Source organism: Aythya fuligula, chromosome 1 (genome assembly GCF_009819795.1).
Source record: "Aythya fuligula isolate bAytFul2 chromosome 1, bAytFul2.pri, whole genome shotgun sequence".
In the NCBI taxonomy this organism is placed as follows: Eukaryota; Metazoa; Chordata; class Aves; order Anseriformes; family Anatidae; genus Aythya; species Aythya fuligula.
Window position 1 is genome coordinate 185,281,374 of NC_045559.1, and position 15,850 is coordinate 185,297,223.

Sequence of the window (15,850 nt, forward strand, 5' to 3'; positions counted from 1 at the left end):
CTCTCAAGGAGCTTTTTTCCTGTTATTCTTCCACCCTTTCCAAAACTTTATGTGGTGATACCTCCTTTAAATAGCTTCAGTGGTGCCTGCCACTGAATGAATGGAGAGACTGAATCATAGGACTATCAACTCAGAAAAAAGAGAAGGGAAGCATTAACTGAGCTCGTGATCCAACAAGAGCTGAATCTCTTCTTTCTTTCGCAGACTGCCAGCACTCTTGTTGTAGCTGACGCCAAATCTTCTGGAATCTACAGCTGCGTGGCATCCAACAAAGTGGGAAAAGCTGAAAGAAATGTCAGCTTTATTGTAACAGGTAAGATCTATTCCCCACTAGATCAAAACATGCTTCTTAGTCCTATGATTATAGTTGTCAGGCTGTGATGGAATTTTCATATCCCAAAGTTTGAGACTTGTTTCAATATGTGCACTTATAAACTTATTCCATGCCTATTGGTGCTCCTGTTTCTCACAGCAGCTGGTCTGTATTTCTAAGGTCACCAGGTTTGGTGAATGACTCATGCCTTCATCAAATACCCCAGAGTGACACAAATTGCTCCCAAATATAGCAACCTGTACTTCCTCCTTTTAAATCACCTGGACTCTGCAGTCATGCCGTATGTGCAGTGGTACTGTGTTCTCACACACCAGCATCATGTGTGACACCGACTGTGTCTACAGCCTCATCCTGCTCCCAACCAGGAGGTGTCACAGTTCACTGCCCAGAGCAGTGCCAGCATCTACAGGTACCAGGGGAGGGAGGCCAGGAGTACCTGGGTGGCCTCTTACAGCTCTCAGGGACTATTTGTAGGTAGAAAAGTGGCAGGGTGCAAGCTGAAGAGTTTTGCTCCCACTTCTGAGAAGTATGCCCTTGGATAGGATTTGGGCTATGACACTGAGAAGACTCATCGTGCTAGCTGTGTATACGAGCATGTTTCCAGTTATTTATCCATAACTATGTAAGCATTTGCAGGTTCAAAAACAAACAATTAAATAGTTTAACTTTAGGAATTACTGAAAAAAAAAAAAAAAAAAAAAAAAAAGAAGGAAAAAAAAAAACAAAACACAAGTTTAAGATAATAACTACTGCAATATTTAGAAGCATAATGTCTGCAGATGCCAAAACAAAGGATTTGTTTTCTCGTGAAAGATTTATTTTTAGTTTTGTTTACAAAGCAGTAGTTCATGGAGCACTTAGGCTAATGACAGTTTTCAGAATAGGTCATTAAAGAAATGAAAACCATTCAGAAATATGACAAAAGATGAAAGGTTAAAATATTCTGATACCTAATTCCACAAATCATAATCTTGAAGCTAAAAGGAAAAGTAATTTCAATGTATATGTTTTAATTTTTGCTGGTTCTCTTATCTGTTTTTCTTGTCAATCTCCTGCTTATCATTCTGATGAACAATGTTAGTGAAACTCATACTGTTAACTACAGAAAACTACCAAGGGAGAATAGACAAACACCAGACTTGTTTAAAAAAAAAAAAAAAGGAAGAAGACCTATCTGAACATACACACACACACACAAACACACACCATTTTGTGGACCGAAAATTATATTTTTGAAGTGTTCTGGCTGTAATAGTACACTTCCACATTTAGAAAGAGCCAATTATCTATAAATACATAAATTCAGTACTAAGCAGGAGAAGTAGTCCTTGAAATGTAGACAGATAAGTGATGCATAAGCAGGTTGTTTGTTAGAACATGGAAACAAGACAAATATCTCCATGTTCTGTTAATGGATGTGACAAGAACATTTGCCAGCTCAAAGATGACTGCTGCCCCAGCTCTCAACTCACAGTTTTGCTTTGTTCCCTGCCCTTACATCGTTTCTGTTTGAACAGAAAGGTTAACAATGACACATAATTCTACATAAATTAATGTGCCAGTTGGGCCGTATTCGTATATTCATGTGAGGACTTCCCACATAGCTTTGAGCAGTCACTGAGACACACTCATTGAGGTTGTTGCTCTTTGAATATGACCTTCTCTAACTCTTCCTCCTCAGTCTTCGAAACATCACATGGAAGAAACCACATGAAGCTGAACTTTGATTTGCAGTACGCAAATCTCCCCTTCAAAGTTTTGGATGTTTTAGTGTTGTGACATGAGGGAGTTAGTTTCCCTTCTTAGATCTCACAGTCTCAGATCTTGACCAGGGATAGAAGGAAATCCTTCTCCTTGATACCAGAGCTTGCATGAGAACATGCAGAATATTATGACTTTCCTTTGAAGACTTTGGTATTGGCTGGTGTTCAGAAAGAGGAGTGGCTGCTTTATTATGGCTTGGAAATTCTTAACATCTTCACTGGTGGCAAACTTTCTATATAGGGTGGTGATGTTGAAATGCATTTGTCCTTTTAGTTCCTGGAGCTGAGCACTTCAATTGTGTGACATGGAAAGTCCTGTTCATCCGCTGACGCTCAGTTGCACTGATTGAAGGCAGCTTGTTTAAACAATGCTGTTGTTTTGTTCTTCCAAAAAAATCAAGCTAGATTCATTTTTCTGTGTCGTGCACATAACGCTTCAGTTGATTGCATGGCGTAATCATAATTTTCCTCTGTCAGGCTGAGACCAAACTGCTGTGGCTGGATAACAGCCTGTGTTTCACGTCAGTGAAACAAATGCGTCATTTCTCCAGCATTCATTCACTAAATAACATGCTAAAGAATTAAAAAACAAGAGACCCTAATGATGATGGATGTGAACGAAATGAGCAGGATACTGCAGAGCATTTTGTTCTGATGAGTTCAAAACCAATACTTTCTTGGCGACTGATCTTGGGCGACAGCCTGGGGTTAGTTTAAGTTACGTTATAGGGGTTTCTTGGTGCCACATGAAGTCAGCCTGAACCACACAAAACCTAGTGTAAGAGCAGAAAGTGTCTAAACAGAGATGGTGATCCCTTGTAGGAAGAGGAGCTGCTGCCCTTTTTAAGAGGGACAGGACATAAAGGATCCCAGAGAGCAGATGGAGACATCCCTCTCCTTGGAGTCTATCTTGGTCATGCCTTGAGGATGAAGAAAAGTGCTTGCTCCACTGGAGAAACTGTGCTGGTGTGAGGAGTCTCTTTTCTATAGGCAGAAACCACTGGGAAGGTGATGGGGAGGTAAAACCCATCCCAGCAAACCTAGTTTTGCGGTCAGCCCCTTCATGGGAAAGCAGTTGTGAGGAAATACGAACAAGAAAGTGTAGTAGAGTTGACCCTGTAACAACAACCCCTCATTTTTAAATTATTGTAAATCTCTCATAATTTTTCTAGGTTCGAAGTGCAAGTTTCATGTGGGTTCAAGGGAGGTGTGAGGATGGTAGAGTTTTGTACCTTGTGCCTGAGTGTGTAGGATGTGAAATCCATGGGCTCTGAAGTAACTTTTTCTTATTGCCTTTGTCAAATGAAAGCAATTCTGGGGGTATTGACACACTGACCTATTTCTAAAGCCAAATCTTCATTCTAGGGACAAAAGTAGCTGTGAGCCTTATGTACAAGTGACATGGAAAGGTGATTTCTGAGCATTCCTGTTCGCTGATACTGAAACAGTCTCTGCAACACCTTTATACCAAATTTAACTATGATAGCCCCACTCGCTCCATCCTGCCCCTTTCCCTACATTTTGGGCTGTTTTGCTGGCACACAGCAGGCCCATGGGTGTGTTTGCAATTACAGAGGGTGAAACAGGAACAGCTCTGCCTTATCTCCCTGGTTTCCCAATGTCACTAAGCGCATTTTATTTTGAGATTCCTGATGGCGCTTGGCAAAGATAAACAAAATCTTCCATCAGGAAACCTGGGAGCTATTTCCACAGGAAGCTTCAAATCACTAAAGTAAATAAAACCCTTTTACATTATTCCCAGCTATGTTATTTAGCTAGCCTGAGACGGTAACAATTGGTGAGAGGTGTCATATATTAGGGGGCTTGTAGCCTTTAAACAAACGATTCTTTTGGAATCCTGTGCATTTTACTTTTGTCCGTAGATTTATTCAGAAAATAGTCTTTCTTCACAGAAGACACATCTAGGAAGAGCTCCAGACCTGACAACATGGAAGTAGTTACAACTATATTATTCTGTTGGCACGCTATCCTTCTACGTTAAAAATAGATCACTTGCCTCAGTCCCAGGGGATTTTTAGTTCCATCTTCAGAGTTTTACTTGGCTCTTCCTAGCTTTTACTGAGCACTGGCACCTGTGAAAGCCAAAAATTATCAGTATTCTAGGCCAGTGCCCTGGCTTTCCTAATACATATCAGAACAATTTCAGATATGCTGTGAGTAAGATGCAGCAATTTCTTAGATCAAAACTTTGGACCTTGGTTGGACTTAAATGTTCCAGAATTCAATGTTTTTCAACCAATTCAAGCACAGGATTCACTTAATCTAACTTAAGCATTAAGTTGGGTATCTAAACCTAAACTGGTCATGCAAGAACACTTCATAATTAATCATGAAAGACTGGGATCTCTGGAATTTGACTCATCTGAAGACAATAGGCTACATTGCTTTCTGGAGGTACTTGTGTCATTCCATGACTATAAACTTTTGCCCATACACAAAACTAGTAGATGTCTGCATTTTGAAGTTTTACTTTAAATATGCTGTACCTCCTGTAGGGAAAGGTTTCTTTCAATTTAGTGGCACTTCCAATTGATACATACTGAACTGAAACCAGAATCTGTTTCCACATGCTCTTCCATATCAAAGAATGTGATGATGGTAGTCATAAATAAATTCATTAAAGGTTTTTATAGTTTTCTTTGCCAGAAAGAGGAAAAAAAGAGGACCACAATAAAATATAAAAGGAACAATTCATTACAAATCCAGTATAAAATGTTATTATTTGGGATTTAGGGAGTCAGAAGAAGCTTTCTGGTGGATTGGTCAATCAATGAAAGAGGTTACTGAAAGAGGGTGTGGGATGTTGTTCTCTGGGGACATATTCTTCACCCTGCCGCAGTGACGTTAGGACTGAAGTGACACTGGCAAATGTGAAGCTGAATGAAAGTCTGTGTTGAGCTGTTCATGCTTTAAGAGACAAGAAAAGGAGGCATAATTCTCCCTTATGTAAGATGAAACCGATCTTACGGTCTTGAGGCAACTTCACAGCCAAGTGCCGTAGCAATTAGCAGTGAGAGAACAATTGAAAATGGCCAAAGCCGATTTCACTGGAGGGAGAAGGAAATGACTTTATCAGAATATTGGCTACAAATAAACCAAGAGAGGTTGCATTCTAGGAGAAAAACTTGGAAGTGTTTTCTCTCGGGAACTTGCTTCTACTTTCACTTAGGCTGGCGGCATGGCTGAGCCCCAGTGGAGAGGGCCAGGAGGTGGCCAGGAAGGCCGTGGTTCCAGGCCCTTCTCAAGGCATTGGAGGCTGCTGTAACATTACATCCAACCACCCGTGTGTCTTTGCAAGTCAGGCTTTTTACCCTGTTGGCTAAATCAGTTCCTGCCTGAACTATCTGCTATGCAAAATCCTCGTTAAAACTCAAGTCGTATTTATGCTGAGGAAATGCTTTGGTGCAGTAGTCCTTGATTTCTCTCAGGTGATGTTACTCACCTAAGTTTAATGCTAAGCAGTCTGAATAGAGTGATCTTTGCCTTGATACTGCCTGCACCCAGTTGGCACCAGGCCAGAGTGTATGGATTCTGCTTTCCTCTTGGGTGGCTGATACGCTTTACGTGCATGGAATAAATACCTCTGTTCTGAGGGAAATTCAGGCACGTAACCACATATTCCATATTTTTTCTGGATCTTAAGCATACTAAAAAAAAAAAAAAAAAAAGACATAACTTATCTGACCACTCACAAATAAAAAGGAAATATATCCAAGCGTGATGAACTGCAGAATTTTTCTCTCGCCTTCTAGATATTCATCTTCTCTCACACAGTTCACAGGCTGCAGCTGAGACAAGAATTTCTGTCTTTTTTCACAGTCCCAGCATGCTGTCTATAATTTGGTACCTTGCCCCAGTCTTTCTTAACTTGGCATAACATTTATACAAGCTCGATACTTCCAAGAGCAGCTTCAGTTTACATGAGCTGATGTCCAAGCCCAAGTGTCTCATAGCTCTAAGACAAATTATAAGAATAGCTAGAGCCTAGCATATGAAAGGAAAGATTAGAGACTTCAGCAGGAAGACAACGACATTGATTAGTTCAAAGGCTTCCTGATAAAGGGGAAAATATATTTCGTGTTAATTTTGGCTCATTCATTTCACATAAACTAAAGGGCGTTCTTGATTTTTGACAGATGTACCGAGTGGATTCCACATTAATTTGGAAAAAATGCCCATTGAAGGAGAGAATTTGGTATTGTCCTGTTCGGCCAACAAATTCCTGTACAAAGACATTGCTTGGATTTTACCAAGGACAGTCAACAACCAAACGAAATCAAGAAGGGCCCTCAACAAGGAGTACTCCATCACCCTCACTCTGACCATCAAGAACGTTTCCCTGGCACACTCAGGCACCTATATCTGCCGAGCAAGGAACATATACACGGGGAAAGAAGTGCTTCAAAAGAAAGACGTTACAATCAGAGGTGAGCACTGCAACAAAAAGGCTGTTTACTCTCGGATCCTCAAATATAAGAGCACAAGGAATGATTGTACAACACAAAGCAATGTAAAACATTAAAGGACTCATTAAACAGTAACAGGTGTCTCATATCATCTTGATTTTTTATTGCTGTTGCTACCTTTCAGGCCCTGAGGTGGTGCACATTCCCCCATGGGTTGGACATAGGAGGAATAGCAAACAAAATCATATCGCATGAGCTTCCAGTTGAGTTCAGACGGGTGTTTTCTGCTTTGACAAAGCACGTGGAAGCTGGGGTTTGGAAGATCCCCTGTGCTACATTTTGCATGTTGTTTTTTTTTCTCTTGCTGTGTCTCCTACTGAGCGATCAGGAAAACTTTGGATCAATCTTTTCTTCCACTTTGATATCGGCCTCGTCAAAAGTGTCAAAGCTGAATAAACTGATTAACTTTAAAAACTGCTGTTTTCAGTCAACAACGGACATTTAATAAGTTAACTTTAATGTGCAGAATGAGCACAACTCAGTTTGAGATTGACTGGACTATATATTTTTTATTTTAATCTGATCTTGATGGACTTATAAATATTACCTGCTGAGCAAGTTCTAATGCTTATTTATTTGAAATTATTTTCTACACTAAAGTACATTAATCTTAAAAAGTATCTTCTAAAGGAAGTATGCAGGGAAGAAATAAAAATGTTGATATAATGCACAGACCTATAATATCATTTATAATAATGATGATTTAAAAACTGACAGACGTGAACTGTGTTTCTCCAAATAAATCCAGGTAGATTTCCAGTTGCTGTGTTGGTCAATTTTTAAAGTCAGTTCTGCACTAATGTAAAAAGCTAATGATAAAAAGCATGAGTATTGTTCCTGGCCTGAACATACAGGAATTTGTAATGTTGTAATTATTTTATTAAAAGAGAAATATCCCACTAACATGACTGACAAGGTTGCAGCCAGCACAGTGAGATGTTTAATATGTTTTTTAAAAATAGAGGTTCAAAACTGAAGCCATTAAAAATATTCATTGCTTTTGGTATCAAATGACAATTGGATTTATTATGGGGATTAAGAACCAACTAAACTGCTGAAGGAGAATTAAGGGCAACCTTAAACTTCCTTGTGATTGTTTCCCTTTTCAATTCCTTCGTCACAATTTTGCTATGAGATGTTTCTGTGTATTATAAATTCTGTATAAGGAAGAAGTTACTATTTTTAATAGATCTGATAACTTTATTTTTTTACAATGCATAGCTTTTATTATTTTTGGTTACATTTATGATTGATCATTCATATAGCATTTACATAAGCCATAACAAAACAGACCGTAGTGACCAAAATAGCTACAGCGAAGGAACAAAGTGGCTGTGCTTTTAAAATAGAGGGTGACAACATGACAGTTTCTTGTGCTTGGGAACTCACCAGACTATTTCCTCCTTTAGGTATCGAGACTGTGTCCCACGGCTAAACTTGTCTTTCACGTGGGAATTGCTTTTGTCAAGTGTGAAAGGGTAAACAATAGCATTTCCCCATAATGCCAGCTTCATGGAGCCTAAAATGCTTAGAAAACAATTGATAACCTGGAAGTTGTCAGAGTAAAGAAAAGAATAATCATTTATATCTTGAAATGTCACCTATAGCCTGCTTGTATACAGTAGCTCTTTTGTTCATTATTAGTGTGATGGCTTCCAGAAACAATGTGTTCTTGCAAAGGGACCTGGGTCTCTTTTTTTTCCTAAAATACGCCTAAAAAGCAAGTGAAATCATTGGTGATGGCTTAAAAACGGGGCAAATGTGCTCTTTAGCATTTGCAAGTCTTCAGAAGGATCACAATACAGAATCCCCTTTTTGATGAGGCTATTTTGTGAGAAGACGTTTGATGGCAAGGTGGGCGGTGATGACAGGACGTTCTGAATTTTCCATGGCCTTGGGAGCCGGAGTGTGATGACTTGTAGCAGCCAGTTGCCAGGCAATATGAGTGTGGATCAAAAAAAAAAAAAAAAAAAAGGTCATTAGCCTGCTCCTCCATGAAATGGTTGTGAATTGCAATGATGTGCATTACTGCTGGGTGGACATCCTGCCAGCCTGGTTTTGACTGGTGCTCGGAAGGCCACGCTGTGCAAGGACGTTGTGAAATCTCTGTGGGGCCTCCTCTGTTGGGAGGCACAGAGAAACTACTCTCTGGAAAGCAGTTCTCAGTGGCCAGATAAAGACTACTGTCACTTTTGATGTCCTCAGAGGATGGGGGAACCTCAGTGGTTTGGGGAGTTTCTCTGCCTTTTGTTATGTAATATATTATTTAGGGAGAAAGGTGTGAATTATATTTCTTTCTTTCTTTTTTTTTTTTTTTTTTAAGTGTTAAAATTAAAGCTTGTATTTATATTTTTGTACTGGTTAATAAAAATAAGCGAAAAAACAACATTAACAGTAACAAAGGGCAAAAAATGGACAGAACGGGAAGTATACCCCAAAATGAACAAACTTTAATGTGTTCTCCCCTCTTGCCATTGTTTGCTTTTGGAAATGGAAATCCTTCCCATACCACCCTGGGTCTGCTGTGTGTTGTGACGCCAGCGTCCCCTTCTCCCTGCTGTGACCCCTTGTCACTGCCCTGGGCCAAACTCTGCCTACCATGAAGTTCCTTGGGGCAACTGAGAGCAGAGTCTGACCCTTGGCACCCAGCCCTGAAGCTTTGGGGCAAGCAGAGCAGGGAGACACAGCCTGCATTTGAAACTCCCACCCCATGGCTACGCTGCAAAACTGAGAGGAGAAAGCAGGTGGCTTGCAAACCTGACCCTCAGGTTGACAGAATCCTTGAAAAATCAGCTGATTGCAGCAGAGAAATTATTGGAAGTATGTGAATGGTGACTGGATTTGAGTTCTAAGAAAGAAAGTTTTTAATATGAAAACCCAACTTTAGTGTATGGCTATAAACAAATTAAAATTAATCACAAATAACCCATGGAATGTGTGGCTTGCCTTTGTTTGTGTCATCTTGTCCGCCTTCATTTTGGATGTCTGGGCTGGGGTGTCCATCATTTATTGCTGATAAATGCAAAACATGGGGATCTTCTCAGCTTGTGTACGTGTGTCAAAAGTTGCCTGCTCATAGATAGGCTGTTGCAAAAAATGGGAATGTGCAAAAACCATGGAGGGTGTCAATGAGAAGGGGGAAGTCTTCTTGTCTGTGAGGCAATGCTTGTTGATCACGTCATTGTGTAGGTATTTGGTGAAGAATTTGCTGTCCAGCCTCTCTCATGAGCACTGCATGTTGTGAAGTGAGAACAGATTGTCTGCTGTGAAGTAAACAAATAATAGCATTACCCGTGGAAATCACAGACTTAAGGCTCAGAAAAGCCCCAGACTGCAGGTTCATGACTATGCTGGATTAATTTCAAGGGATAAGAGCATAGCAAAGGTAGCCCACATTAAATTGTGACAAAGCTTTTAGTTCGGCGGGGTTCATGAACACTGTGTAAGCTGGTGGTGCGTAGGTGCTTAACATTTCAGGAGAGCTTTTATTCACAGCTGGTAACATAATGATTGTGAAGATGGAAATATCTTACAGACAGTCAATTTTTGTGAAAGGATAGAGTGTAATCTTCCAAACACAGTGTCAGAAATTCAGCCAGTATTATACTTGAACGTGGTGTATTGATATCTACTGCAGTCCACAATATCTGCAAGGGGAGTTTTTTTTATTATTTTATTTTGTTTTATTTTGTATTTTACAATGTGTGTCTCACCATGTTAGTGACTACTAATCCTGGCAACATCCTTGAAAGGAAAACTTGCAAATAATTCAGTTCTTGTGAGACTGGGGAATTCAAGGGAATCTGCAGTGCATCTGTGAGATTTCTCAGGAGCTCTCTGGATTCTCCACCACTGCTTTTAAGGAAACAAAATACCAGAAAGGATCGTGTGAATGTTGCCAGTGTGACAGAGACGTGTTACCATATAATGCACATAAAAACTGCAAGTACCCTGGTCTTTGTCAGAACGCCTTTCAGCGCCATATGAAATGGGGGAAGGAGTGGTAAAGTGCTGAAAAGAGGATAAGAGGGATTTGTTGTTTTGCTTCTTTCCGGGATGACTTTGACATGATGCCTACAGAGTGTTTTTGAAATGCCCTTCTGCTCAGCCCTCGAGCAGAAGCAGTACAGATGAGCTGCGCTCCCAATAGTCACTGTCACTAAATGTCATGGACGTGTTTTATTGCATTGTGTTTGCCTGGATTTTGGTAGATTAAAGTGAAACAGGAGCGGTGTCGCTATGATGCTTGGCGTGCTAGCATTCAGCTTCGGCCCCTGCCATGGGGGTTTCCAGCGTCCGTGGGCTGCCAGAGGACATGAGTACATTCCTCACCAGAGCAGCTTTGGCAGGCGAGCAGTGGTGTGGTTTGGCCAAGCCTTGGTGTGCTCAGCCAAATATGTGAGACGCAGAAGTGGAAGAATTTGTGAAGACATTGGGACACATAACAATGCTTTTGTGCTCATCGTTTCTCATTTTTGGCTGTGTGGGCTTACTGAATGCAGTTCATAATTGTGTTCTTTAAAGTAAGTAAATGATAAAATTCACATTCATGGGTATCACAGTGTACTGTGCAGTCCCATCGGTGATGCTCTGCTACAAGGGTGTCCTGCTGATTGTTGACAACTTTGGTCTCATGGTTTGCTTCTTCTGATGCTTTCATAGGAAGGTGGTGCTTTTGATAAACCAGTGTGGTTGATAATGGAACTGAGTAAATCTGTTAAGTTCAACGTTGGGTATTTGTTGGCCATCACAAACTTCCCCTGCTGAGTAACAGGAGTATTCAGCACTCATCGAACACAAACTGGAGCAGTAAATTAGATCTATGAACAAATGACTTGATAGAACAGCCATAGCAGTCTCTAACATCAGTAAAGGGCTGGCAGGGAGGATAATTAAGCCTCCAAGGTTACAGGAATGTAAAACAGAGGTGTTATTTTGTCTCGTAGCTCAAGAGGCACCAGCCTTGCTGCGGCAGCTCATGGATCAGACGGTGAACACCAGTAATTCTGCAATGTTGGAGTGCCAGGTTCGTGGCATCCCTGAGCCCCAGATAACCTGGCTTAAAAACCATGAGGAAATACACCAAGAATCAGGTGAGAGCTCTGTATGTCTCCCCACCTTGTACAGACTTTTTGTTGTGCCCTGTGTGCTTTCAGTGACCATTTGCACTCCAAAATGTCAACCAAGCTGTAGTTGTAGACACATCAGGCCACTGTGAAGTCAGAGGGAAAAATATAGATATAAATATCTCATTTTGCATTTTAGAAGTCACCTCCAGATGACTTGTTTTATTTCTCTTCATTTACTATAGAGGGAGCCTAAAGACCAGGTGTTTTGGCCAGAGTACAGATAGGCAGGAGAAAACCAGGCTTGAGTGAGGTGTGTATGAGTACCAGGGGAAGTCTCTGGCCAGACATGCAAAGTTTGTTCTAGATTCACAGCCCAATTGCCAGGCTAATTCCATCTCTGTGGTCCCTAAAATTGAAATGTGTCTGCCTGAACCAGGGGAATCCATGTTTCATGCAGCAGAAAGGAACAGCCTCCCAGGTGGCATGCTGCTACTGCAGGAAAAAAATCGGGAGATGTTTTCTGCTGTGTCCAAATTAGCTTCAAATATCAGTTTAGGCTACACGTCCAGCTCTGATATGGAAGCAATCCTTGGAGATTTCAGGTGGAAATGAATGATGGGGGGAAAAAGGAAAACCTTTCTCATGCAAATTCATGCACATTCAAATCAGGAGCACACAATGAGGTCATGTTATGGGCTCAGCAAAAATGGTTCAGGAGGTTTGGTCTGTAGAAACTTGAACCCTGTGTAGTCTTAAATACCAGCATTTTAGAAAGTTTGTATTTGATGTTCTGTCTTGTCTTATTGGAAATTGCTATGGCATGAGTAAAGGCAACAGAAAAAACTGCGTATTTGTCAAAGTGAATTGCAAGCATGCACAGATTTCCAACACAGTCACTGAACTTTATATACAGCCAGATTCTGTGAAGTTTTACCACGGCCGCATAGTTGTAGTGTGCATTATTCACACTGTTGTCGAGAATGGATGTTATGTGCTTAACTTGGGCGTAATGCAACACATGAGGTTAGGATCCAGGAAGACATTTCTACAGGGTAGGTCAGAGCACTTTAGTGAGCTGCCTGGAATAGCTGGTGGGAGTACACTTCAATGGGACTGTGGTTCGGATGGAGCCAAACGCACAAGTGTGTACTTGACTGCACATTTCCTGCCTGTATCACTCTTGAAAGGCAGGCTAAGGCCAAATCTGCTGCCTGCCCCTTCCTTGCTTGCTGGAATATCACCCAGGCTGGCTTAAGGGTCAACTCAGCTGGAATAAGAGAGGTGTTGAAAACTTCAGGTAACTCCTGTGATTTAGGGTACACCTCATGGGACCTTTCCTTGCATTGGCTGTGCTCCTTCTGAGAAGGGGCCCAATGTCCCCTGCCACACGAGCAAGTGAGTTGGGGCTTGGGATTGCTCAAAGCTGGAACTGCTTCTGCAAAGGAACTGCTCTTGTGAGTGCAGTGGTAAGCGAACAGACCACCCATTTTCTAAAACTTGGAGACATGTTGAGGAGCTCGCTTGGACGAGTGTCCAACCACAGTGCTAATCAGTACACAAGATACCAACTGCTCCCAGGTTAATTCCCTTAGGCTGAGCTTTTTCACTCACACAAGTGTTTTGTAAACTCTAATTTCCAAAAGGTTCCCAAAGCTTCCAAGCATATTTGGCTCTCTTGCAGAGAACACTGCGCTGTGCAGTCTGCGGCTCAGATTTCTTTTGGGAAAAACTTGAAGCAGATATTATTACACAAGTGTCTGTTTTTGTTTATCCCCTGGCTACCGCTCATTGCAAAATATTTCATTTCACAGGAATAATTTTAGGGCCCGGAAGCCGAATGTTGTTTATTGAAAGAGTAAAAGAGGAGGATGAAGGACTTTACCAGTGCATAGCCACCAACCTAAGAGGGTCTGTGGAGAGCTCAGCATATGTCACAGTACAAGGTAAAGGTGCATTACATGGGAAGAGCAAGCTTGCCCGAGTGATGTTCTTGCTCTGGCTGGAAAGGTGGGGGTATGACTTGGGGAGCATGTGGTGAGCTCTGAAAGCAGCAATCTGAAGGAAGTCCTAGCGAGGGAAACGTACCAGGTTGGAAAGGAAGCCTAACAGGAAATGCTAACTCAGAGAGTGTTTACACTGACCTAAAAAGAAGAATTGCTTCAACCCAACAAAGATCAGGTCAGGGTAGAAGACAAATGTAAATTTAGCATCATCAAAACAAACAAAAAACAAAATAAGGAACACCCCCTCATTTTCCCATTTCAGGTTAATTCCACAAAAAGTAGAGGTCTGGGATATTTTCATTTGCTTATTTTCAATATAAAGTGAACTGCCAAATCAGACCAGAAGATTTTAGCCTAGCAATAGTTACAAATGCATTCTAAAGGTACATACTGTAAGAAGTAGGTATGATCTAGTGATTTCTGTAGCCATTACTTGAGTTATTTTGCTATTCCTTTAAACATCCAGCATTGTTCTGCCTTCTGCCAAGCTTGACTCAGACCTGAGTCACCTCAGTGACTTCCACTAAGTAATTGTACATTGCATTAAAATAAGGTTAATTCAGTGACTTTTCAGTTTCGTTGAATATCTTTGTTATGAGATGGGAGAAGCCGGTTGACACTCTCCATGTAAGTCAGTGCCGTGTAAGAATTTTACATAACCTGTCTTATTGATCTCATTTTTAAGTAAATAGTCCTAAGTGCATTTAGTTTCTCTTTTTAGAGGACAGTTTGATTACCACCTGGTCTCTCAGGCAGGGATTATGTCTTTGTAGCTGTTCTCATAGAATTGCTAAATGTATCTGAATGCTGCTGAGTATTTGGATAGTGCCCTACAGCAAAAGACTATTACAGCTGGTAAACCAGTATTGATTTTCTGCCACGTGTTTGTCAGCAGCCCCAGTTAATGGGTATCATTGACGATAAAATGAAGCTCTTTTAAAAGGTCAGGGATAAGAATATGTACATGTGGGCTAGCCTAACGGGTATAATCAAGGAGTTAAAACCCCCCATCTCTTTCTGAATAATGCTAGGGTTTTAATAGCTATTGTAATCACTTAAAGAATGACTTGTCCTTAAGTGCTAGCTGTCCAATGCATCCAAGGCTAATTGATAGCTCTGGACAATGTAATTCATTATGGTATTGATTTTTGTATCATTGTATCTCAGCTATTTATTTCAGCCACACTCGTTCTGTCAGATGGCTTCTAGGAAGTCATATCTCCTTGCACATGAACCAGAGAAAATGAAGACAGAAGCCAGGAAGGCTTCTTCTCTGGTTACATGCCCTGCGGGGACCGCTGACGATGTGCTTGCGTGACTCCTATGGGAGCTCTTAGACGAGCAGGAGATGAAGTCTACCGTATTAAAATTTATAGTCTGAGACTAGATGCAAGAGAGAGAGAGATTTTCTTATCTGTTATCATCAGGGAAAATGCCTTTCCACCACCTCTCTTCCGACTGCACGAAGGGATGTCACTGGAGGAGTTTTTGCTCACTCCAGAGCCGGCAGTCTTCTCCAAAGTGGAGTCCCTGTCCTCCTCTTGGGGAACACCAGCCTCCCATCAGCCTGAAGGGACAAAATCAGGGTTTTAACATGGGTCCCTCTCTAGGTTTTACCCTTTCCTTGCCTTTCTCAGCACACACACTGTGCCACTGCCACAAAGCTGTCCCCCATCCCCAGGCTCTCCAGATCAAAGGCAGCAGAGCAACGCCCCACGTCGGTGGCTGTGCTGAGCAGATTGGAAGGGCCGTTTGCAAATGAGCCAGGAAGGAAGCTGTCTGCTCTTTTTATTTCCTCTGAAAAAACATTCTTATGCTCACAGATAAAACAATGTGTTATTTTTGTACCAGCCATGGATGAATGGATGGTGGAATCCAAGGGCTGTCTTTAAATAATCGCAGCCCTTGTTTGGTTTGGAAGCTGTGCTTGTAGGGCTGTCTGAGGAGACGAGGGGCTGTGTTTGTGGATATGTCAGAGCGAGCTGTCCATTTGTTCTTGGCTGAGGAGCTGAAGAGGCAGCGAATCTGAAAGAACAAGGACAAGAAATGGCTGCACGAGCAGCCAGCAGGCGGAGGGGACTGTGTCCCTCAGACCATGGTAGCACAAGCTGCTGGACACAGAAGGGACATAGGCTGTCTCGGGCAGCTTTGCTGCACTGCTCTCAGTTGCTGCTGAAGCCATCTCCTTACTTCT

General features: G+C 41.5%; 1 protein-coding gene across 2 annotated transcripts in view; it reads left to right on the plus strand.

Annotated features, from left to right (window-relative positions):
* FLT1 (fms related receptor tyrosine kinase 1) overlaps positions 1-15,850 on the plus strand; it is a 106,948-nt gene that overhangs the window by 61,439 nt on the left and 29,659 nt on the right. Inside the window, exons 12-15 of one of the 2 annotated variants that reach the window (XM_032192426.1) lie at positions 205-313; positions 6,255-6,545; positions 11,531-11,677; positions 13,465-13,596. In XM_032192426.1, coding sequence (XP_032048317.1) covers positions 205-313; positions 6,255-6,545; positions 11,531-11,677; positions 13,465-13,596 — 679 coding nt within the window. Of the gene's footprint in view, positions 1-204; positions 314-6,254; positions 6,546-6,708; positions 7,344-11,530; positions 11,678-13,464; positions 13,597-15,850 lie in introns of those variants that run through there. The other variant, XM_032192434.1, reaches the window with a different exon arrangement.